Genomic DNA, 26,018 nt, shown 5'->3' on the forward strand with positions numbered 1-26,018 from the left:
CGTTAACTTAAGCATCAAATGGGTTAAGCAATGATGCGCTCAGCACAGACCAATTGTATAGAACCCTTGATGCCATCCAAATATGTGGCCAGGAGGCGGTTCAATAGCCAGGAGAATCCATCTCTTGTATCCGGTTTCATCGTACCAAGATCAGGTTGCTCTCAACGAACCACCTCGCTAACGGGATCTCTACACCGATTGACTATATTAACTCCCCTCGTTAGTACAAATAATTCATCGAACCATATCTTGGACAGTGAACCAAACGGGTCGATCCACCCGTTGACAGTCTCTATATCTCAACACTAAACCGCCTGTCGAACTGAATTGTTTATAGACCGTCCGTTCAATTAAACTCTCCGGTCGGGGCCGGTCTCCGACTCGGTATCGGTCTACTTGAACCCCTGAGACACCAGGCCACGCCCTCCCTTCTATATCCTCGATTACTTCGTAGCGAAGTCGTCTTCCTCTTTCGAATCCCCTCGGTTTCTCCGTCTCTTGTGAGGTTTCCATCTCTTGCCCCAAATTGTTATGCTGTTTCTCCTATTAATTTTCTATTTGTTCTTTATATTATTTGCATCCTTGATTTCAGTTACATCGAACCGTAGAGATGGAAATTTTAGGTTTTTTTTATCGCTAGTCTCCTCTAAAAGATCACATATTTGACTGAAATTTAGGAGCTTTTTTGCTAAATTTTTATTTTTTTACTTAGGGCAAAGCATCGGTAGATATATTTCCATGTCGGGATAAACTAATTGTAGATGAAAGTGATTCAAGTGGAAATCTAATTAAGAAGCACGAAACTACGATTACGTTGAAGATAAAACGAAAATATGATGTAGGTGGATAGATTTTATGCTTGATGGATGTCTTTTTGGTCATCTGGATTAGTAGGATCTCAGAATCTTACCCGGCTGTCAGTACTGGACAATGTCATGCCAATACAAAGTGCCAATGTGCTGATGATCTGCAGTGTTTCTCCTCTCGAGTGCTTGAGAAGGAAGAAAGTATCTTTCATACATGGAACTGGGGAAGATAGCTGGGAAGAACAAGGAGAAGTCTTTCTATCCCGGTGAGTTAGGTAGAATGTAATTGTCTGCAGGAGAAGTCCTTTTGGGGCATGTTTTTCCTGGCCAATTGAGCAAGCAATGGAACATAGCAAACTATACTTCAACCAGTAGCTATCATGGTGGAGTAGGGTAGAGAGGAGCAGTTTCTGTTAGGCTAGCTATCATCTGGCTGACTTGGTGATCGACTGTTAAATGGTCAGTAAGGCCCTTGTGAGCATCCCATCAATGGTTTATGTGTTAGGGCATGCCGGCATGGTCACTATGATTTGAAATTTGGGTAATATGATAAATTACATAGTCCAAGGGAAAGTAGATCATATGGTCATCCAGATTATGGTGTCTGTATATTCCTTGTGGAGAATTCTAATTGTAAAAATATAAGTTCCATGGGAGGTCTCCATATAGATATGTTTATCCAAGTAATTTTTTATCTGAAATTGTGCTATTCTTGGCCTCTGCAATATGGTTTTAGCTTGACCTATACAATAATGTTTTGGAGGAACTAAGGATAAGTATCAGTTAGATGAGCACAATTGCAATTGTCCTAGTTGATATTGACAATATTCCTCAAATTTGCTTATTTTGGCTGTGTTTCATAATATTGTGCTCAACATTCACTGAGAAAAAAAAATCTAGGATCATTAAAGGGTTAGTGGTCTTAGTTTCATATTTCTGATCGTTCTTTCAAGATAAAGATGGCTAATCTTGAGGGCTCTGCATGCTAGAAAAATAATTTGGCTGATGGAAATTAAACCTGAGGCCAACCAAGAGAAACCTATGTGTTTGGGTTGTTTGTGGTTATTGAGATATACTAGCTGGAAAGCATATAAAGTTGTGGAGAAAGAGAGTTGGACTTTTGTTTCTTTATTGGCTAACTTCAGTTTAGGATTACATTAGGTAAAATAGATCTAATTGGATATTGTATTTGGCTTGAATTGGATATTGTGATGACAAATCAAGTTGAGGAGAGTAGATTGGATTGAGGCACCCAATTAGGTCAAAGTTCAATTTTAAAGAAGTCAAATTTAGTCTGGTTGTGCGGTGTATCACTAAAGAAGATATTACTCAAGTCAATGGATTGAAGATAGAAAATGGGGATTATACTAATAAGTCATATACAACAGATCACCCCTACAAAAATGTAAAACAGCAAGATACACTTCTAGTCATAGAGCTCTTAGGTTGAAATTAACTGATTCTCATGATATATTTTTTATTACAACATTAGTAATTTAGACATGTATCATTTACCAAATAAGGGTCCACCTTATAGGCTGTAAAGAGACCTGATGCGATCAATGTCTTTTCTTTCCTGTTTTGTATTATAAACCTATGTAGATAAGCTATGAGTTCTATGGTTAATTAAGACTTCTGTTTGACCTAACTTTGAGTTTACAACTCAAGTTGCAGTTAAATTATTAACTTATTTGGTTGTGTAAAGCAACCACTAGGATTATGGTTGGAAGTTATCACAAATTTCGAACAAAATATGGAAGCATCATACAAACCAAGCAAACACCATATTGGCATTGGAGGCTCAAACCTATCTGAATAACAGTGTTTTGTATCCAATTAAAAGATTAGGAATAATTGCTGATAGTCTTTTTTTAATCAACTTTCAAAATGAAAAATGACTTCTTTCTTGATATAGAAGTTAGAGTTGCTTCTTAACTAGTGTGTTTCTATTGCGAAAGCTGCATACAATCCATATTGTCATCCAAGTTATATATATATATATATATATATATATATATATATATATATATATATAGTTCCAACTTATTATCATATATTGGTATCCATGGTGATTATTATTTGTTAACTTCTTTGTGAAGTTCAAGTATCATAATTAGCTCCCATCGTAATGCTATTTTGATTCAATGGTTTTTTCAGGATATCTGAAGAGCGAACTACTTGGATCTAAGCAAAATGGTACATACAAGAGGAAATTTCAGAGCTTTAAATTTTGATAACTTTTTCTATTAGAGCTTTTCATTATGAACTTGCATGCATGTTGCCTAAGCTTCTCTGTGTAGATTCTGAACTTTTGACATAGCATCTCTATTGTCAATTACTTTAAGCTTCCCTAAGTAATACTTAGACTTTGTACATGTCATCTGGTTGGTTGTTGGATGCTGAAGGATGGATGTAGACAAGTTTATCGTGTGTTGGATATTTATGGTGCAACAAGAACATCCTTTTCACCTCCAAGCAAGTGTCTCGCATGCCAGCACATTACAACATGGGGAACATGTCAGCTGAATCAACCCAAGTAACAATAAGAAGGCTTGGGTGTGCTGGTGTACCTTGGGTACATCACCAGCCTCTGTCGTGGTTTTGTGATGGCACAATATTGAATGATTGGTATGCAAGCACTACGGCATCAGATAAGGGCATAGCAATATCCAGTTGCATATGCAAAAAATAAATTGGTACTCATCTAAATGAATAGGATTCTGTGAGTAAACTTTTAGATCATTTCTAGTATGATATGATGAACAAGGAAATCATCAAACAAACTATGATCAGATTTAAAATATAATTGAAAGCAAGTCATAAAAGGTATAAACATTGTAATCAACATTCAATGAATGAGAAGAGGTGGTCGAGTATCAGTGGAAGAGAAAGTATAAAGAAAGCCAGAGAACGTTAACAAAGAGGAGATGTAGAGAAGAGGAATAATGAGAGGTAGAAGTGGATTTGGTGTGGTCAGTCAATAAAGCTTTGAAAGAGGAAGAAGGGAAGGCATAGGTTAAGGTAGATGCTTGGAAGGACTATGTGGGAGAGAAAGGCACATGCTGGATTCATGATGTAACTTAATAGCAACCTCTATTGTTTCATTCATTGTAATACATGTTTTCATGTCAAGGCAGTGAAACTAGGGTTTAATGCATTCATTAGGTTCAACAAGTTTCCAATATTATAGCAATTCATTAATTACAGGTGCAAAGTCCCTGTGATTCAGAATATTTTTGTCAAAAAGGAAAAATTAAAATAGTTTGATGTAATCCAATTAAAATCTAATAAAAAATAAAAAAGACACTGTCTAGGAAATATTGAAAGAATGAGACCTCAGTTACTGCTTTTTGCCTAAGGAAGTCATCATCTAGGCGATATTGAAGGGGTTTTGGACCAATGCCAAGTGACTTGTCCTCTTGATTTGAGTGGAAGGCGAGTCTACAGAACCAATGCTTCTAAGATTAACTTTAAAATCTTGATATGAAATTTACAGTAAATACTAATTTAGATTTCATGTGTAATCCTGGTCTCTAATCTCTGATCTAAAATTATTCATAGTATTTTGATTGTTTTTCTTTATCTTTATATGGACAAGCAAAGTGCCCTAATGATTCCATTCCATTAGATTATTTGTTTCAAATCAATTTAGATAGTTTTTAAAAATAATTATAACTAGATTTGTCAAATTTATGAGATCGAAATAGGGGAAAACTTATTAATCCCGAGAGATTCAAGTGGGTCTTTACATGGCAATACAACTTCCCTTTCAAAATATATGCTTTCTCTATGATTTTAATATTTCTCACTATGATTATAGAAGTTTATTTATTTTTTCTGAATTTCAGTATCAGAACATTTCCATTTAGAAGTGTAGTAAGCTATGTTTAAGAACTAACATCTACCGTGAATCATGGTTTACTAATTGCACACATATTAAAATCTGGTCGATGGGGATGCATCCAGAATTAATAACCTAAAACTAAGTAATTTTCTTTGTTTGTTACATATGAAGCACAAAATTCATGCTTGTAGGATTTGGTCAACTATTTGCGTCATTAATTAACATGGTATATTTGGGAAACATGAAAGGTTGAGATTTTTTAGGAAAGAAGAAAAATATCAGCTAAAATATGAAGATGGAGTTGGTACCTTGAATTTTTTACGATTCACTAATTATGAGTGAGTGCCCCATCTCAGAAAAACTGTCCAATGGCTCCACTCTAAATCATAGTGGTAGTCCACATTGACAAAAGCAACTCTACTGTATTTGCCTCCAATCCTGATCAATGTTCTATGGTCTTTTTGCCAAGTTCTCACATTACAATTCATGGTTCAATGCTAACTACCATAAATGAGAAAATTCTTGCTGATCTAGAATTAACTCATTATCAGCAAAAGAGTATGCGTATGTATTTGCCATTAGTAAAGTCTACCCCACAAGTAACCAAAAAAATCAACATGCATCTCTCTGAACTTATAAAAATGGCTAAGGAACAATTAGAAGTCTGACTTTCTGATGAAAGATTCAAACTTTCCCTAGGATATTTTGCCAATAGGATCCCTCATTGTAGCACTCCTGCTAGATTAACCAGGTACAACTCCATTGCTATTGTCGTGTTTGTACTGAGACGTATTAAGTCATATCTCTCTCCCCTGCTCGTTCATCTAATAGTGCTTCATACATACATGAATTTGTATAGCGAGCTGGGATCATCATCAGCATCTTCCCTGTATCTCGTACTCATCATGGACAGGTTACTCGGTTGCCGACCTATTTAGTTCTTCCCTGTGCTTATTGCTTAAGCTTTAGGCTTTAGGCTTTTCACTGATCCATTTCAATATTGAGAGTTTGTCTGATCTTTTGAGGGACATTTGTAAACTTGACGATGTTAGGAAATCTACTGATTAATATTACTCCAGTCTTATTATTCCTCTAATGCGACTGTGTTGATTATTGTTGGAGGTTTTCCTGACAAATAGTTTTACTTAATCATGGAGGTTGAATCACTTGTTTCGAACGTCTTGCAGCACCAATTATCCCCAGATTGCTGTAGAGATATGTTCTATAGTCGGTTGCATCTTTATCTCCTGTTGCATGCTCATTACTTATTCTGGTGATTAATATTGCCATTGCCCATTATTTCTGCATTCTTTTCATTTTAAGTTTATTGTTCTATGACCTGGTCATTTACTTAATTGATTTACAGTTAATTCTTTAACATTTCTTTTGTTTTTTGTATCAGTTCTTTGAAGGATTTGGTTATCATGGAAATTCATTTGAGCAGACTTACCGTTGTTACCCTGCTTCTTTCATTGACAAGGTTTGAGGTCCTTTCTTCTAATAATTATTTTCTTATTCTTCCTAAACAAATAAAATTGTTCAAAGTCCTCAAATAGAAGAACCATGTCATTTGACTATCATTTATTTTTTTGTGAACAGTCATAAGACACTTTTTGTGGAAGTGATATTCCCTGTTTTCTAACATGTAGAGGCTGCCTGTTGAGAAGATGATTTAACTAAGTGTTTACATTTTTTCTGTTAAGGAGTACTGATATTCTGTTTCTCTCTGCAGCCACAGCTGGAAATTGGTGATAAAAGTAATTCACTCGTGACTTTGCTCTCTATTGAACTATTTGTTGTTCGTTTATGCACTATTAACTAAAATAATCTTTTGGGCTTTTTGTTCTTTCAGTTATAATGCCTCCCTCTGCTCTTGATCGTCTTGGTTAGTTGAACTATTTTCCTTTCATTTAATCTCTTTTTACATAATATGGTAAAATGCACTTATTGCTTCTGCAACAGCTTGTTTTCATTGTCTAGTGGGTGATCTGTGGTGGTACTAATCACCAGATATATCATGCTGATATTTGTACTCTGCAGCTTCTCTACACATCGATTACCCAATGTTATTTGAGCTGCGTAGTGTTGAAACCGAGCGAGTTTCACATTGTGGTGTTCTAGAGTTTATTGCCGAAGAAGGCATGATTTACATGCCGTATTGGGTAGGCAGTACTGAGAATATTTTCTTGGTTTATTTTCTTTTAATTTATATATTTTTAATTCTGTTTCTGCTGAATGTGAAGTCTGTTATCTAATGTGCTCCTCATTTTTCAGATGATGCAAAACTTACTTGTACAAGAGGGGGATATAGTTCGTGTTAAAAATGCCACGCTTCCCAAGGGTACATATGTGAAGCTACAGCCACATACAAAGGACTTTTTGGATATCTCAAACCCCAAGGCCATGTTAGTGAACTTTTTGATGCATTGTTAATTCAACCAAAGGCTCCATCATCCCTTCTGCATTTGCTTTAACATGGATGTCTTTTGGTAATATGAATAATTTGCTACAGTAAGGCCACTAACAAGATGTTCTTGAAAATTTGCAGTTTGGAAACAACTTTAAGGAATTTTTCATGTTTAACAACTGGTGACAGTATCATGGTAGCATATAACAACAAGAAGTACTACATAGATATTGTGGAAACAAAGCCCTCTTCTGCAGTTAGCATTATTGAGACAGACTGTGAGGTTGACTTTGCACCACCACTTGATTATAAAGAGCCTGAACGTCCACAAACTTCTGCACCTATGATCAAAGCACCAGTTCAAGGTTTCAATGCACACTATCCTTTGTTCTTCCCATCTTAAGAAATCGTATTCTCTTTATTTTTTTTGCCAGATTTCTCCAGATTTGCAGTGTTCTTTGCTTAAAAGTTTCTTGATGGGTGGTTTTATCATATTTTAGCTATTTCAGTATTTTAATGTAAGTGCTTAATATGCTTTCTTTTTAATTATCATAGTCTTCCTAGATTTGTGCTGCTTTATAATCAATTGTATGTAAACCTTGGTTCTTAGTAAATATTGTACAGTAGCAATGGGCCTGCAAATTGTATACATAGGTGCATGGCCAAACTACCAGACAATCTGCATAGGCATGCTTCATTCTAGGCCTTGACATGAGAGATTTCCTTGTTTTTCTCCCTTTTTTTCCCCTATCCATTGTATCTTGGTTGAAGTTTGATAACAGTCTTGTTTGCTCTCTTTTTTTGCTTTCCAATTCCTCCAGCACTTCTGGTTGTACCATTTGACAATACAGCACCACATGTAGAGCATTTTGTTCCAGTTGCAGGCCGGCACACTTTCTGTGACCAATACTTAATCCTTGTGTTAAAAAATGGTGGGAAATTTGTTCTGGTGATATCCATATCAGCTGCTCACATTATTGCCCATACTCTTGTATTCTCAATTTTTGTGCCCATACTGTCTACAGTTAGGTGTCTTGGACATTAGTCTATATAAAATGCTTCAAGGGTTAAAATCTTAGCGGCTAGATCAGTATTGTAACAGTACTGTACAATATACTGAATATTATTGCAAGGTGTTACTGGTGAGAACAAGAGAGAGAGAGAGAGAGAGAGAGAGTGAGGGAGAGGAGATGGGGGAAGAAGAGGAGGTGGTGGTGAAGGAGAAGAGGAGGTGGTGACAGTGGGGTAGATGAAGGAGAAGAGGAGAAGAAGAAAAGGTGGCTGAAGACGAGAAGGCATCAATGGAGACTAGAGAGTAAGAGAGAGAAAGAAAAAAGGATAAGAGCATAAGACAACTATCAATAGCTGTCAACAAACTGAAAAAACAGTTATTTGGTACCAATACCTGGCAGTAGGCTTACCACCCATTAAGCTTGGTGATAGATCTGGTACAGTGAGCTTACTAGGCAGTAAGCTCGATTTCAAACGGACAAAATTGCTGCAATTTGTGTACGAGTGAGTCATCATATCAGTAAATGCAAAACAATATTTGAAACTTTTAAGTTTAAACCATGGTATGCATACTCTGTCCATTTTTATCCACAGATATTCCTTTCTTGGCATGGCATAAAGTCTTTAATATAAAAATACATCAAAAAATTTACTATTTTGTTAGGCTACAGTGTAAATTGGCAAACTGTCTTAAACGATATTCAAAATAATTCCACATTTTTAGTACAAGAATACTTATCTATCTGGGTTTTTTTGGAGCAGGCATTTCTGATTTGCCTGGAAATGCATGCTTCTTTTGAGTTGCGAACTATTGTGCTTGTAAGTTTGTGTGCTGGAATCCTGCTTGCCAGCATTTTTTTCAGTATTCTAGAAACCTGCGTGCTAAATGTTGGGATTCTAGGTAATTCTAGTCATGCTAATTTGGATTCATGAGTTTCTATCTTGACGTTTCTTATGTTTGTTTATAAGGAAATAGTGCATAAGTATTGATCAGCAAATCCTTGCTAAACCTTGCTTTTTTCTCTTGGTTATCCTCTGAATAGTCTAAACTATATGCACCAATTTTGCTTCTTGTGCTTTCGAGTACTTGTTTGATAGGATGTCATGAACTTAGTTGGTTTTGCCTAAGTCGTGCGGCACTCTTACGTGTCCGTCCGTAAAGGTCAGCCTTCCCGAAACCTCCTATGATCCCTTCGGACCTATAAAAGAGAAAACGAGTTAGAGAAAACATTTCACTCGGAATCCACAAGCAATCATTTCAGTAAATACTTCATAGCCAATGTAGATTACAAACAGACTTCACAAGACCGTTCAAAGCTTTGAACGATCGCACAACAAAGGGTCCAAAATGGTCCACTACAGACCGAAATCCCTTCAAGTGCTCACATGACACAACCCTTGTTTGAATGCTTAAGATGATCACCAAAACCAACCAAAATGGGGTTGCTAAACTTATTATCAGCCCTTTATATGCTGTCCAAAGCATGAATAAAATCGAAAGACGTGGACATATATGAGCATTACATCAAACACCCCGTTTATAGTTTTGTCTGTGATATTTTTCCTCACTTATTCTTTTGACGTCCTCGTCAAAGCCTTTGCAGATACCGCATCTCCTCACCTTTGTTGAGTCTTCAATTTTCTGCTTCAGTTGCAATATCTCTTGGCCCTCAGTAGCACTCCACGTTGTTGTTAAGTAGTTGAACTTTGATCCGTCATGTTGCTTCAACTCGTCGATGACTCTGACTCTGGTGTAGGGTCAGTTGAGTTGTGCTGATCCCTGTTAGTTCCTACGAATTCCTTAGATGAAGGAAAAGACCATCCTTAGTATATGCAGTCTCTCAAATACTTTATGTCGCTTGAATTGGGTGGATGCTTGTTAAAACTTTAACGAGCATTGCTTCGCAGACTTCAAAGTTTTTGGGTCCTTCCTCTGTAAAATTTGCCCATCGATTATTCTTCCACTTAGTTGTCACTTCCAAGTAGGTTCGCATCACTTCCTCTTTCGATAGCCATTCTATTGGGAAATGAAACAGATAATATATTCTCAGTAGCATTGATCACTATTGGTGAGGATTTAATAACTATTATCTTCCACTAGATTTCTTCAAAGGGTCTTTGAACTTATGCAGAGCTCCTCTACTGGATAGATAAGAGAATTGGGATATTCAGTTTCATCAATTCTCTTAAGAGTTGAGAAGACAAAGGTTACTTGACTTCGCCCGCCTTCTCGAGGATTGTACTTCATGCATTGAGTTGGTTACTAGCCTTTGCTGGTTATTTGCTCACATTTTTAAAGCACTCAAAGTGTTTGTACTCCTTGTATTGAGTTAGTTACTATGATTCACCTTCTCAATGCAATCAAACTTTTGGAATGCAATAACTTTTCACCCCAATTTGGTGTAAGTCTCTAATAGTTTTGGTCACCTCTGGGATTATACCGCCTTCTCTATTATTTCTACTGCCTACTCCTTTGAGTAGCAAAGGTACAATACTCCATACTGCTTACTTCGTTCCTTAGTCGAGCCCTCTTTTATCGACCTGAAGTCCTTCGCTTTCGGCTATCTTGATGAGAAGCTCATTAACATCAATTTTACGAAGTTCCCTGGCCCTTGCCCTTCAACCTTATCTTGGTATTTGGGGTTTGCCTCTACATTCTCCACCTCCTCGGCCGCTTTCATGACTAAGCGCTCTCACTCTATGTGAACAAAGGATCGATGACTTCACGAAATTCCTGCCTCTGCGATACCATGGCGTTGCCATGCTCATGGCTCTACTATCTGTTGCATCGCATCTGCGTCCCTTTCTTCGTGATCGATAGATCTGCCTCTGTGGCACTGTGGCACTCCTCCGAGTCCACCTTCATTCTAATCGATACTTGATTTTGGGTAGCTAAGTCCCTTTGGACTCATCTTCCTCGCTATTTTCAACTACCTGCTTCAACACCTCTGTGTTCTCCGAGTAGTTCTCCTTGATCAATGGAAAGATAGACTGCAACTCCCATGCATGGCCTTCACCATCATGTTATAGGGCTTATGTCGATTTTGTTCTCCTTAGCTTCCTTGGTGGCAACGTTCACTTACTTGGCCTTGTTCTCTGACTTGTCGGGTTCCCTTAAGTGAATATGAGCTCTAAAGCAGTCCAACTCTCCAATCGCTCTGATCATACCTCTACACGATCAAGTCCCCATAGGATTCACTAGTACTTACATTCGAAATTCTCCCTTGGTGGTACACAGCCTCTGTATGTTGATAACCAAGGGTTTCATTTGATGCAAAATTTGATGCACGCATGGAAAACCCGTCTTTGTGATATCATGGCATTCACTCTTTAAATCCATAGCTTTTTTGGCTGTCGTGTTGTTCACCGAAATGGAGCTCCCAATAGCTCCTGATCATACCTCCGTATGATCTAATCTCTCACTCTCTCACGGGACTAGTTTCGTGTGTATCGTATTGCCACGAATTATTCCATCACGATTTGCTACATCATGTCACCTCTTGATGACATCTCCATTGCATTCTGATCATTGTGAAATGAACTTGGATTGCGATCCCTCCATGTGTGGCCTCTGCTAATACATTGCAGGGCCTCTTCTACCTTCAATTGTATTCGCTCCTTTGGCTATCAACCTTTGTCCACCTGCTCTCGGGTCACACCCAAACAAAGCACAGCTCTAAGACAATCCATCGCCTAATAGCTCTCGAATTCCACCGACTTCGCTGAAATTGGTCCACCATTGTTTAGATCCTGGGCCTCTGCCCCACCAGCATAATCTCCACCTGCGCACCGCTTTCTTTATGACAACTCGAATGGCAGCACTGTGGTGTATTCTTCAAGTATACCCACCTTCGCGTCCCCTTGCCCCATGCCAAGGTCTTTTGAACCCAACTTCGCCTTCGCAAGTTGAGTCGCCTTTGTTCCTCCATCAAATGCTTCTTCGAGATAATGTGCATGTGCCTCGAAGCACCCTTCATCTTTGGCACCATGCAGGATGAGTCCGCTCCATCAAAATGAGGGACCCATAGAACGACATGATCCCGTTCTTACCACTACAAGAGTTCATGTCCTTGACCTCTGTCGAAGGAAAGCTTCATGCCTTCACTCCATGTTCTATCTTTTATGCCGACTCTTTTTATGCGGCTTGGGTACTTCACCAAGTTACACCCAAGTTGCTCCACTCCTCGATTTGCATTGAGTTGATGGTGGCCCTTGCCCCCACCATTCTACAGGTCAGCCCTCTATTAAGTCTGATCTCTATATCGGCTTCAAGTATGCCTTCATTTTGTGTTGTCTTAGGTTGCTCCCCCACTTGATCTCACAATGCATTACCTCATACGAGATCATGCGACAACTCCTCGTCGCTCGCTCGGTCCGTTGAGCTTTGTGGAGTTGTTATCTTAAGGTACTCCTCAACATGTGCGATCCGTTGCACATGATTCTCCCTCTGGAGAATCGGGACTTATCCCTCCTAGATATTTATCCCATTGGAGCAACTTCTCTCTTCGTATTCTTTCCTTTAGAAGTTTCGGAGACCACCATCCCGTTAGACTACTTCGTCTTGCTGAACAAACTGTGCATTGTTTTTTCTCTCGCAAATGCACTTGCTAGATTGCGACTCCTCACAAATACAACCCTCGTTGCACCCTCCAAGGCCTAGCAACATGCTGAACTCGCTGCAAACTTCAGCCTTCTATGGACGCATTCTTCCCATGCCGAAGAGAAAGTTTCAATGCTCCATGGTGCCGAGTTTCTATCGCCTTAGGATGGCCACGAACATTCCATCGTTCGCATACAAGCCCTTGCATGAGTACCGAGTTCTTTGAGTTAACAATTCCCTTTACCTTTGTGAGCTTTGTACAACTCTTTCAGTCACTGAGCAACCCATTCCACTTTGCACGGTCTCATCCTTTTACCAAGCGCCTCGTTTGATTTAAGCACCATCAAGTATGGTTATCAACATCGAGCCGTAGCTCAAACTCAGCCATCTCAACCTTTGTGTGCTACGTATTCTTCCCAGCTTGCTTGTCCTCGTGGTGCCTCTCGCGCGAAAGGTCTTCTAAATGTCAATCTCAGATGCCCGCTCTTCTGAGCGACTCCTTTCCCTACATCTCTATGCCCATTTCCCCCAAACGGTCATGCGTGCTAGTTGCTCTCAACGTAGCCCTGCTAGGTCCCCCACATTTACATGCCAAGTGTTTCTAAGTGCTTGTCCTGCTTTGATGCCATATGTCATGAGCTTAGTTGGTTTTGCCTAAGTCGTGCGGCATCCTTGTGTGTCCGTCCACAAATGTCAGCCTTCCTGAAACCTCCTATAGTCTCTTAAGATCTATAAAAGAGAAAACGGGTTAGAGAAAGTGTTTCACTCAGGATCCACAAGCAATCATTTTAATAAACACTTCATAGCCAATGCAAATTACAAACAAACTTCACAAGCTCTGAACGGTCGCACAACAAATGATCCAAAATGGTCCACTACATACCGAAATCCCCACAAATACCCACATGACACAATCTTTGTTTGCATGCCTAAGACGACCACTAAAACTAACCAAAATGGGGCTGCTAAGCTTACTGTCAGCCCTTTATATGTTGTGCAAAGCATGAACAAAACCGAAAGATACGGATATACATGAGCATTACATCAAACACTTTGTTTACAGTTTTGTCTGTGGCATGGAGTTGTTACTTAATGTGCTAGTTTCAGTCATCTATCTCGTAAGCATATAGCTTATTTTTGGCAACAACACCCAACCAAATCTGAGCATCAGAGACATTAATCTAGCATTAGGGAGAGAACTGTCTGCTAATTCAGCATGCACATTTGTAATAAAACAAAGTTAACTGATATAAACTTAATTTCTGTTCATCACATGAATATATGTAATTGTAGGAGATTATTTTTTTTGATTTTATGCAATAGAAAAAGCAGAATATTGGAATTAAAGAGCTAGAAGACTGATGTACAAGAGGAAGAGAATAATAAGACAATATAGATTTACCATTTAGTATAACTAGAGTAGGAAATAATGAGTGAGTTTTGTGTGTGTGTGTGTGTGTGAGAGAGAGAGAGAGAGAGAGAGAGAGAGAGAGATGGCTGCCATACCTCCTAGGAAAGAAGTGTAAAGGATCAAGTTAGATGAATGGGTGAGCAACAGGGGTTTTTTAATTCTTTTTGTTCTTAGACTACTGATTGGCCAGAGATGTTTTCTTTCACGTGTACATCTTATGAACTCATCAACTACTGAAAACAGAAATATAAAACTAAATTTAGTACTTCCTAAACTGAATGGAAGCTATTCGATCTGTATTTTAGGTTAACACGGGAGTATCTAATTTGCTACAATCTGTTCATATGGACCATGCTGATAATATGATATTTTTTTCAGCCAACAATATTGTCTCATAATCTTTGACTCAGCCTACTCAAATAAGACAGCTCATCAGCATATTCCCTGCACAAAGGTAAAGCTGTGTCATAATGCTTTTCTTCATGGTTAAGGAATACATTAAATGAGTTGGTTAGCAGTTGTAAAACACTTAATTTCGAAATTCCCTATGCACGAAGGGTTGTTTCATGCACTAGTATTTATTTTGGTGTTTAAGGCTTAGAAAAGACTTTAGAAAACTGAGGATATTGACAGAAGCTCTCTTGGAGTGCTCTTTTGAACTATGTATCTCTTGGATGCGTCCTTGAGTGGTGAGTCTTTTGCTTTCAGTTCTGTATCCTTGTTTATTATCATTAGCATAGTGATCTTTCTGTATCCCTTTTGATTTTAAACTTGGTGGTGAGTTATTTTTCGTTTTTACCAAAGTTTCTTCAAGAGTTCGTTCCTTGCCTTCTGTGACATTTTCTATCTGAACAACTGTTCTATCGGTGTTCTTTCAAAATCCATTCTGCATTTTTACCCTCCCCGGTATCAGTTTGGTATCAGAGCTAAAGGCTAGAGATCATGGCAAGGCGGAATGGAAAAGATGTAGTTGGTGAAGGTAGCGACCATGAAGATGACGCTGAGTCGTTAAGGCTGTAGCTACGAAAATTGCTGCGTAGACTACAAGAAAAAAATGAAATAATCGACGAATTTTAAAGTAGACACAACCAGCATGAAAATGACGCTCGAGAGTTTTCTTCTGATGATGATACACCTCCTCTTCCAAGGGAGTCGAGAAGATATCGGAGAAGAAATGGAGTCCAAGACGAGTGGCAAAATAAATATAACCCCAGATTGAATATTCCAGAATTTGAAGGTAAAATAAATGTTGATGACTTTATCGATTGGCTTAATACAGTAGAAATAATTATCGATTTTCATGAACCACCAGAACAAAAGAAAGTCAAACTTGTAGCACTCAAACTCAGACGGAATGCATTTTTTTGGTGGGAAAATCTGAAGAAACAAAGAGAACGTAAGGGGAAGAGTAAGATCGTTACACGAGAGAAAATGAAAAGGGAGCTAAAGAGAAAATATTTACCTCATAATTATAGGCAAGAGATCTTTTTCAAAATATATGATTTCAAGCAAAAAGATCTTAGTGTGGAGGAGTACACTGCAGAATTCGATAATTTGATATTAAAAGGAGAGCTTGTGGAACCGGAAGAGCAAACAATTGCAAGATACTTAGGATGTCTGAAGTATGAGATTGCTAAAGTTGTTCAACTACAGCCATATTAGTCTTTAAATGATGTGAGCAAGCTGGCATTAAAAGTTGAAAAGCAGCAGAAGTTTGAAAAGAGTTTTCGGTACGGCTTAAAAGAAGGCTATACAAAAGGAGAAAGTTCCAAGCCTACTATCCAAAGCAAGGTGATATCGAAGGTGCAAGAAAAGGGTAAAGAATCTGTTGGCAGCAAAAAAACACCTAATTCATCTACCCCAAGTGGTCGAAAATGCTTCAAATATCATGGTTTTAGGCATATTGCTTCAGATTGTCCAAATAGGAGGATTGTAGCTTTGGTTGAAGATCATAGTGATGGAGGAGAGGATGAAGATGAGGACGAACCAAAATACGATGATGATGAGGAAGAGATTACTTATGCTGATCATGGTTTGTCTATTGTATTGCAACGTAGTTTACAAGTGTCTTATGTGGCCGATGATGAAATTTGGGTGAGAAAAAATGTGTTTCACACTAAATGCACTTCTCTTGGCAAAGTGTGCTTGGTGATCATCGACAGTGGTAGCTTTGAGAATGTGGCATCTTTGGAGATGGTGCAAAAGCTAAAGTTGGACACCATCCCTCATCCACATCCATGCCAGTTATGTTGGCTGCAGAAAGGAAATGACATCAATGTAACTAAAAGATGTTTAGTTTTGTTTTCTATTGGCAAGTATTATAAAGATGAAGTATGGTGTGATGTTGCTCCTATGGATGCTTGTCATATGCTGTTGGGAAGACCTTGGCATTATCTTAGCTCCATTACAACCATATGAAATCAGTGTACCAAAGAAGAAAGTTAGTGCTTTTATGTCCTATGGTGAATGCAAAGGTGAATTAGACAAGGGTGGTCAGTAGTAGTAGAGGAAAATGAACAACACAAGGAGACACCAGCAATCATGAAACAAATCCAAGAAGAGTTTGAAGATGCTATATCAGAAGAGATTCCACATTGTCACGGACAAACTTCTAAACATGATGTTTGATGTAATGCTTATGTATGTCCGTGTATTTTAGTATGTTCATGCTTTGTACAACATGTAGAGGGACGGTCGAAGGCTTAATAGTCTCATTTTAGTTAGGTTGGTGGCCGCTTTAGGCTTGTAAATAAAGGTTGTGTCATGTGAACACGTGTGAGAGATTTTCGGTCTGTAATGGACCATTTTACCCTTTGTTGTGCAATTGTTCAGAGCTTGTAAAGTCTGTCTGTAATTTGCATTGTCTATGAAGTGTTTCCTGGAATGTTTGCTTGTGGATCCCGAGTGAGGCGTTCTCTCTAACTCGTTCTCTCTTTTGTTGGTCCTAAGGGACAATGGGAGGCTTCGGGGAGGCTGACCTTTGCGGACGGACACGCAAGGGTGCCGCACTGTAACGGACAAACTTCTAAACAAGATGTTGGATGTAATGCTTATGTCTGTCCGTTGCCTTTTGGCATGTTCATGCCTTGTACAGAATGTAAAGGGGCGGCCGAAGGCTTAATAGTCCCATTTTAGTTGGGTTGGTGGCCTCTTTAGGCTTGTAAATAAAGGTTGTGTCATTTGGACACGTTCGAGAGCTTTTCGGTCTGTAATGGACCATTTTACCCTTTTGTTGTGCAACTATTCAGAGCTTGTAAAGTCTGTTTGTAATTTGCATTGTCTATGAAGTGTTTTTCGGACATGTTTGCTTGTGGATCCCGATTGAGGCGTTCTCTTCAACCTGTTCTCTCTTTTGTTGGTCCTAAGGGACAATGGGAGGCTTCGGGGAGGCTGACCTTTGCGGACGGACGCGCGAGGGTGCCGCACGCCTTAGGCAAAACCAGCTAAGGTCGTGACATTATGGTATCAGAGCGGGACAAGCACTCATAGAAACACTTGACATGCAAACGTGGGGGACCTAGCGGGGCTGCGTTGAGGGCAGTCAGCACACGCGCGACCGTTTGAGGGAAAACGGGCATGGAGATGTAGGGAAAAGAGTCGCTCAGAGGAGCGGGCATCTGAGATTGGCATTCAGAGGAATGGCCAACCCTTCGCGCAAGAGGCACCACGAGAACAGGCAAGCTTGGAAGAATTTGGAGCGCACAAAGGTTGGGATGGCTGAGTTTGAGCTACGGCTCAACGTTGACAACTTTACTTGATGGTGCTCAAGGCAAGCGAGGCGCTTGGCAAAGGATGAGACCATGCAAAGTGGAATGAGTTGCTCAGCGACCGAAAGAGTTGTGCAAAGCTCACAGAGGTGAGGGGAATTGCTAACTCGAAGAATTCGGTACTCATGCATGGGCTTGTATGCGGACGATGGATTGTTCGTGGCCATCCCAAGGCGGTTGAGACTCGGCGCCATGGAGCATTGAAACTTTCTCTTCGACATGCGAAGGATACGTCCGGAGGAGGCTGAAGTGTGCAACGAGTTCAGCATGTTGCTAGGCCTTGAGGGGTGCAGCGGTGGCTGTATTGACGTGGAGGCGCAATCTAGCAAGTGCGTTTGCAAGAGGCAGAACAATGCACAGTTTGTTCAGCAGATCGGAGTAGTCCAAGGGGATGGTGGTCTCCGAAACGAAGAGAGATGTTGCTCCAACGGGACAGTTATCCAGGAGGGATAAGTCTCAGCTCTCCAGAGGGAGAATCATGTGAGACGGACTTCACATGTTGAGGAGGAGTATCTCACAAACAACAACTCCACGAAGCTCGATGGATTGAGCAAGCGGCGAGGAGTCGTCGCATGATCTCGCTTGAGAGAATGCATTGGTGGATGCATTGCGAGATCAAGTGGGGGAGTGACCCAAAGCAACTCAAATGGAGGCACACTTGGAGTCGATATGGAGATCGGACTCAAGGGAGGGCTGACCCGTGGAATGGTGGGCGCGACGGCCACCATCGACTCAATGCAAAAACGAGGAGCGGAGCAACTTGGGTGTAACTTGGCGAAGTACCCAAGCCGCATGAAGGGAGCCAGCATAGAAGTTGGAACATGGAGCAGAGGCACAGCGCTTTCCCTAGACAGAGGTCAAGGACATGAACTCTTGTAGAGGCAGGAGTAGAATCATGCTGTTCCCTGGGTCCTTCATTCTGACAGAGCGGACTCATCTTGCATGGTGCCAAAGACGAAGGGAGCTTCGGGGCACATGCACCTTATCTCGGAGGAGCATTCGATGGAGGAACTAAGGCGACTCAATTTGCGGAGGCGAAGTTGGGTACAGAAGGCCTTAGCACGGGGCAAGAGGACGCAGAGGCAGGTACTCTTGAAGAATATGCCACAGTGTTGCCATTCGAGTTGCTATGAAGGAAGCGGGGCGCAGTGGAGATTGTGCTGGTAGGGGCAGAGGCCCAGGATCCAGACAATGGTGCACAAATTACAGTGAAGTCGGTGGACTTCGGGAGCTACTAGGCGACGGACTGTCCTAGAGCGGTGCTTCATCTAGGTGTGACCCAAGAGTGGGTGGATGAAGGTCGATTGCCAAAGGAGCGAACAAAATCGAAGGTGGAGGAGACCCTGTGATGTATTGGCAGAGGCCACACATGGAGGGTTCACAATTCGAGTTTATTCCACAAGGATCAGAATGCAATGGAGATGTCACCAGGAGGCGACATGGTGCAGCGGATCGTGGTGGAACAGTTCGTGGCAATGCGACACACACGACAATGTCCCGTGAGGGATGAGATCATATGGAGGTATGATCGGGAGCTACTGGGAGCTCCGCTTTGGTGAACAACACGACGGCAAGAAGGGCTATGGATTCAAGGAGTGAAGGCCATGGTACCGCAGAGGCGGGTCTTCCGGGCGTGCACCGAATTTTGCATCGGATGAAAACCTTGGTCATCAGCATATGGGGGCTGGGTTCCACCAAGGGAAAAGTTCGAATGCAAGTACCAGTGAGTCCCATGAGAGGGACTTGATCATGCAGAGGTATGATCGAAGCAGCTGGAGAGTTGGACTGCTCCAGAGCTCATATTCGCTTAAGGGAGCCCGACAAGTCAGAGGACAAGGTCGAGTAAGCGAACGTTGCTACCAAGGAAGCTAAGGAGAACAGAATCGGTGCAAACCCTACAATGTGATGGCAGAGGCCATGCATGGGAGTTGCAGTCTGTCTTTCCATCGACCAAACAGACTGCTTGGAGAACACAGAGGTGTTGAAGCAGGAGGTCGAAAGGGGCGAGGAAGCGACGATGAGTCCAGAGGGACTTAGCTACCCAAAATCAAGCATCAGTTAGAATGGAGGTGGACTTAGAGGAGTGCCACAGAGACATCTCTACTGATTGTGAAGGAAAGGGATACAGAGGCGAGCCGACGGATAGTAGGGCCATGGGCATGGCAGCGCCATGGTACCGCAGAGGCGGGACTTCTGTGCAAGTCATTGATCCCTTGCTCTCATGGAGGGAGAGCGCTTGGTCGTGAAAGGGGCCGAGGAGGTGGAGCATGCAGAGGCAATCTCCAAGTACCGAGACAAGGCTGAAGGGCAGAGGCCAAGAAACTTCGTAAGACCGGTGTCAACAAGTTTCTCATCAAGATAGCCGTAAGTGAAGGACTTCGGGTCATGCAAGAGTGCACGACCAAGGAACGAAGCAGGCAGTACGTGGTGCTGTACCTTTGCTACTCAGTGGAGTAGGCGGCAGGGTTGATGGAGAAGACGGTACAATCCCAGAGGCGACCTCATCTATCAGAGAATTACTCCAAGTTGGGGTGAAAACTTCCTGCATTCCAGAAGTTCAATGGCATTGAGAAGGTGAATCACAGTAGCTAACTCAACGCAAGGAGTGCAAACACTTCAAGTGCTTCAGAAGTGTGAGCAAAGAGCAGGCGAAGGCCAGTAACCAGCTCGATGCATGAAGTACAACCTCGAGGAGGCGGGCGAAGTCAAGTAACCTTTGCCTTCTCAACTCTTAAGAGAATGGGCGAAACCGAGTACCCCAGTTCTCTTATCTATCCAGCAGAGGAGCTCTGCACAAGTTCAAAGACCCTTCGAAGATAATGGAAGACAATAGTTGTCAAAATCCTCACCAACGGTGATCAGTGCTACTGAGAGTAGATTGTCCGCTTCATTTCCCAACGAAATGCCAATCGAAAGCGGAAGTGATGCGAACCTACTTGGATGTGACAACTAACTGAAAGAAGAGTCAATGAGCAGATTTTGTGGAGGAAGGACCCAAAACTTCAGAAGTTTGTGAGGCGATGCTCGTTAAAGCTCCAACAAGCATCCACCCAGTTCAAGCAGCATGTGAAAATTTTGAGAAACTGGCGTAGTAAGAATGGTCTTTTCCTTCATTTGGTGGATCCGCAGGAATCAACGAGGATCAATACAACTCAGCCAACCCCACACCAGAGTCAGAGTCATTGGCGAGTTGAAGCAGCATGGCGGATCAAAGGTTCGACTACTCAGAAACAGCAGCGGAGAGCAGCTGGGAGCCAGGAGGCGCATTGCAGCTGGAGCAGAAGATTGAAGACTCAACAAAGGCGAAGAGTTGCAGTGTTCACAAAGGCTTCGACGAGGACGTCGAAGGGATAAGTGGGGGAGAATGTAACGGACAAACTTCTAAACAAGATGTTGGATGTAATGCTTATGTCTGTCCGTTGCCTTTTGGCATGTTCATGCCTTGTACAGAATGTAAAGGGGCGGCCGAAGGCTTAATAGTCCCATTTTAGTTGGGTTGGTGGCCTCTTTAGGCTTGTAAATAAAGGTTGTGTCATTTGGACACGTTCGAGAGCTTTTCGGTCTGTAATGGACCATTTTACCCTTTTGTTGTGCAACTATTCAGAGCTTGTAAAGTCTGTTTGTAATTTGCATTGTCTATGAAGTGTTTTTCGGACATGTTTGCTTGTGGATCCCGATTGAGGCGTTCTCTTCAACCTGTTCTCTCTTTTGTTGGTCCTAAGGGACAATGGGAGGCTTCGGGGAGGCTGACCTTTGCGGACGGACGCGCGAGGGTGCCGCACGCCTTAGGCAAAACCAGCTAAGGTCGTGACAGCACGACTTAGGCAAAACCAGCTAAGTCCGTGACAACATGGCCTTCCACCCTTGAGAGACATCCAACATCACATTGTTCTTATTCCGGGGGCTGTTCTACCTAATAAGGCAGCATATAGAATGAGTCTCAAGGAGCATGAAAAATTTCAAAAGCAAGTTGATGAATTAGTGAAAAAAGGGTTAATTCGGGAGAGCATAAGTCCTTGTGCGATTCCAGCCTTGTTGGTGCCTAAGAAGGATGGTTCTTGGAGAATGTGCGTGTACAGTCGCACCATCAACAAAATCACAGTGGACTATTGCTTTTATATTCCAAGGTTAGATGATTTACTTGATCAATGTGGTGCTTATATTTTCTCTAAAATTGATTTGAGGAGTGGCTATCACCAAATAAGAATGAGGCCCGGAGATGAGTGGAAAACAACATTTAAAACTAGAGAAGGCTTATATGAATGGTTGGTTATACCATTTGGGCTATCTAATGCTCCTAGCACCTTCATGAGATTTATGAATCACATACTTAAGCCATGCATTGGAATATTTGTTGTAGTTTATTTTGACGATATATTGGTGTACAGCAAGAGCGAAAAGGAGCATATGAATCATCTGAAAGAGATCTTTTTTATTTTAAGGCAGCAAAAGCTTTATGCTAATCTAAAGAAGTGTGATTTCTTTACTTCTAGTGTGGTGTTTTTGGGATATGTTGTTTCAAAAGATGGAATCATGATGGACCAAAGTAAGGTAAAGGCTATTCTCAATTGGCCAACACCTGCTTCATTGCATGATGTGAGGAGTTTCCACGGCTTAACTTCGTTTTACAGAAGATTTATCAAGGGTTTCAGCTCTATTGTCGCTCCAATTACCGAATGTCTGAAATGTGATAAATTCAAATGGACTAGTGAAGCTAATGATGCTTTTGAGCTTTTAAAAAGAAAGGTGATCGAAGCTCCTATCTTAGTTCTACCAAATTTTGACAATGTGTTTGAAGTTGAATGTGATGCATCTAATGTGGGAATTGGTGCTGTTTTGAGCCAAGACAGAAAGCCCATTGCATTTTTTAGTGAAAAGCTGAATGATACGAGAAAGAAATACTCTACTTATGATAAGGAGTTTTATGCGATTTATCGAGTTTTGTCTCATTGGAGTCAATATCTTCTTGCCAAGCCATTTGTTCTATATTCTGATCATGAGGCATTAAAGTTCATTAATCACCAGCACAAGCTAAACAAGAGGCATGCAGCTTGGGTGGAGTTTTTACAATCTTACAACTTTACAATCAAGCACAAATCTGGTGTTCAAAATGTAGTTGCTGACGCATTAAGCAGAAAGCATTTTTTATTATCAGCAATGGAAGTCAAAGTGGTTGGATTTGAAACATTCAAAGATCTCTATGAGAATGATATGGATTTCGGCTCAATATGGCAGAATTGTAAATCAGGTTCCTTTCAATAATTTTCTATCTTTGATGGTTTTTTTTTTCGAGCTAATGCTTTATGTGTTCCATCCTGTTCTTTGAGACAAGTAATTCTAGCTGAAGCTCATGGTGGTGTTTTGGGTGGATATTTCGGTAGAGATAAGACCTTAGCTCTTATTCAATCAAACTTCTATTGGCCTAAGATGTTTAGAGATGTGGAAAGACATGTAAAGCAATGTCGAGTGTGTCATTTGGCAAAAACAAGAAGTCAAAATTCTGGTTTGTACACTCCATTGCTAGTGCCAAATGCTCCATGGGCGGATGTGAGTCTTGATTTCGTTTTGGGACTGCCAAGAACTCAAAGGAACAAGGATTCTATTATGGTTGTTGTTGACAGATTTTCAAAAATGTCTCACTTTGTTCCATGCAATAAATCGAATGATGCATCTTATATTGTTGATTTATATTTTAAGGAGATTGTTAAATTGCATGGTATTCCAAGAACTATGGTGTTTGATCGAGATTCAAAATTTGTTAGTCATTTTTTGAGAACTCTTTGGAGGAAGCTGAGTACTTCTTTGAATTTCAGTAGCTCGCATCATCCACAAACCGATGGGCAAACTGAGGTAATAAACAGAAGCTTGGGAAATTTGCTTAGAAGCTATGTTGGCAAGAATATTAAGCAGTGGGATGTCATTCTTCCACAAATTGAGTTTGCCTATAATCGTTCTATGCATGATAGTATTGGTAAGAGTCCTTTTGAGGTAGTTTATGGTGCTAATCCTGCTGGACCTTTGGACTTAATCCCTCATTTTACAACAAAGCAATTTAGTGGAGATGCTGATGAAAGAGCTAAGCAGATAAAGAAGCTGCATGAGGGTGTGAAAGCAACCATTGAGAAGCACAATGAGAGGTACATGCAAGCTGCCAACAAACACAGAAAACATGTGGAGTTTAATGCAGGTGATTTGGTCTGGATTCATCTAAGGAAGGAGAGGTTTCCGCCATGCAAATTTGGAAAATTGAAACCAAAGGCTGATGGCCCATTCAAGGTGCTTAAGAGAATTGACAAAAATACTTATGAGATTGAGCTACCTAAAGATTACGGAGTATCCCCAACATTTAATGTAGCTGATTTAAGTCCTTTTTATAATCATGTTGACGAAACAAATAAGAACTTGAGGATAAGTCTTTTTCAACCAGGGGAGATTGACACGGCAGTGTCTAATTTGCTACAATCTGTTCATATGGACCATGCTGATAATATGATATTTTTTTCAGCCAACAATATTGCCTCATAATCTTCAACTCAGTCTACTAAAATAAGACAGCTCATCAGCATATTCCCTGCATAAAGGTAAAGCTGTGTCATAATGCTTTTCTTCATAGCTAAGGAATACATTAAAGGAGTTGGTTAGCAGCTGTAAAGCACTTAATTTCAAAATTCCCTATGCATGAAGGGTTGTTTCATGCACTAGTATTTATTTTGGTGTTTAGGGCTTAGAAAAGACTTTAGAAAACTGAGGATATTGGCAGAAGCTCTCTTGGAGTGCTCTTTTGAACTCTGTATCTCTTGGATGCGTCCTTGAGTGGTGAGTCTTTTGTTTTCAGTTCTGTATCCTTGTTTATTATCATTAGGGTGGTGATCTTTCTGTATCCCTTTTGATTTTAAATTTGGTGGTGAGTTATTTTTCGTTTTTACCAAAGTTTCTTCAAGAGTTCATTCCTTGCCTTCTGTGATATTTTGTATCTGAACAACTGTTCTATCGGTGATCTTTCGAAATCCATTCTGCATTTTTACCCTCCCCGGTATCATAGGTTAATTTGCCAACCAATCACGGAAGATGGAACCATCATATGACGTCATTGTTTGTACAAGCTGCGAGCCATGTTTTAACCATTTGCACGTGCTGATATAGTTCCATTATAAAACAGCCTGTCAATATTTGCCATATTCCTGATAGGTCATTCATTTAGATGAATCCTGGATATATGTGTGACTTTCAAATCTGTGCTTTAGCTGTGGTCAGACATGTTTTCTTCAAATTGATCATTCATCTATAAGTAGAATTAGTTCAATATACAGGGACCAGAAACCATTGCTACTTGATTAACACTAGCTCTTCTCTTATCTTTCTCTTCTTAGAGGTATTTGTCTTAATATTTCAGTTCCGGATGCTCAAACTGAAGCCAAAGATGAGCAAAAATTCACTCCATTTACTGGTACTGGAAGAAGGTTAGATGGAAAGCCTTCAAAGGACCAAGCTTCAACTATTGTTTCCCCAATGGAAGATCCCAAATCAGAAGCCGTAAACAGCATAAAGCAGTCAACACCGTCCACTTTGCAGAGCAACCCTTCTCGTCAAAGTATGGGAAAGCTTGTTTTTGGTTCAAGTTCCATTCATGCTTCAAGAGAAGCACAGAAGGTGCAAAACTTGTTCTTACCTGATTGATCATTGTTTCTATTATCCGATAAGGATGAAAATAATACAAATTTAGATTCTATCCAAATGATGTTGCACCAACCATATGGTTGATATTAGGTGCCATTTGACCAGCCATATGGGCAATATATTTTTATGGACTCCTGGTGACAATATTTATGCACTTATAGCAGCTGAAACAAAATTGTTTTATTGTTTTTTGTAGGTTGCCTCTAAAGAAATAAAGGAAGAACCTGCAAAGAAAGAAGAAGAACCAAAGTTCCAGGCCTTCACTGGCAAGAAATACTCCTTAAGAGGTTGATCAGCTGCCAATTGTTCCCATCTTGTATTTTGGAGTGTCTGGATGACAGGAAGTGGTTTTCACTTTAATGTTTTGTACTGTTCCTGTCATCCCTCTTGAATCTTTGTTTTTAATTTATTAATCTAAGATTATATGTGATATAATATGGGTTGTGAACTAGTTATTTTTCCTGACATCATCCTTTACCATCCTCGATTCTTCGC

At 40.5% G+C, this 26,018-nt stretch overlaps 1 protein-coding gene across 2 annotated transcripts; it reads left to right on the forward strand.

The window, feature by feature from the left end:
• Nucleotides 1-335: 335 nt before the first annotated feature.
• LOC135584508 (uncharacterized) lies at nucleotides 336-25,974 on the forward strand. 2 transcript variants are annotated; one of them, XM_065168506.1, is made up of 10 exons: nucleotides 336-505; nucleotides 2,964-3,002; nucleotides 6,053-6,130; nucleotides 6,383-6,407; nucleotides 6,503-6,535; nucleotides 6,691-6,812; nucleotides 6,925-7,055; nucleotides 7,199-7,422; nucleotides 25,240-25,496; nucleotides 25,720-25,974. In XM_065168506.1, the coding sequence occupies exons 2-10, from the start codon at nucleotides 3,000-3,002 to the stop codon at nucleotides 25,813-25,815; spliced, it is 969 nt and encodes a 322-aa protein (XP_065024578.1). In that variant the 5' UTR covers nucleotides 336-505; nucleotides 2,964-2,999; the 3' UTR covers nucleotides 25,816-25,974. The 2 variants fall into 2 exon arrangements, with proteins under 2 accessions (XP_065024578.1, XP_009418326.2); XM_009420051.3 differs by having other exon boundaries at nucleotides 381-500.
• Nucleotides 25,975-26,018: the final 44 nt, after the last annotated feature.

This window comes from Musa acuminata, chromosome BXJ3-9, assembly GCF_036884655.1.
Source record: "Musa acuminata AAA Group cultivar baxijiao chromosome BXJ3-9, Cavendish_Baxijiao_AAA, whole genome shotgun sequence".
In the NCBI taxonomy this organism is placed as follows: Eukaryota; Viridiplantae; Streptophyta; class Magnoliopsida; order Zingiberales; family Musaceae; genus Musa; species Musa acuminata.

Excerpts from the sequence above, each read along its gene's own strand:
- LOC135584508 (XM_065168506.1), top strand. Across the intron at positions 6,131-6,382 it reads CTGCTTCTTTCATTGACAAG|CCACAGCTGGAAATTGGTGA; the intron begins GTTTGAGGTCCT and ends TTCTCTCTGCAG. Across the intron at positions 6,536-6,690 it reads CTCTGCTCTTGATCGTCTTG|CTTCTCTACACATCGATTAC; the intron begins GTTAGTTGAACT and ends TGTACTCTGCAG.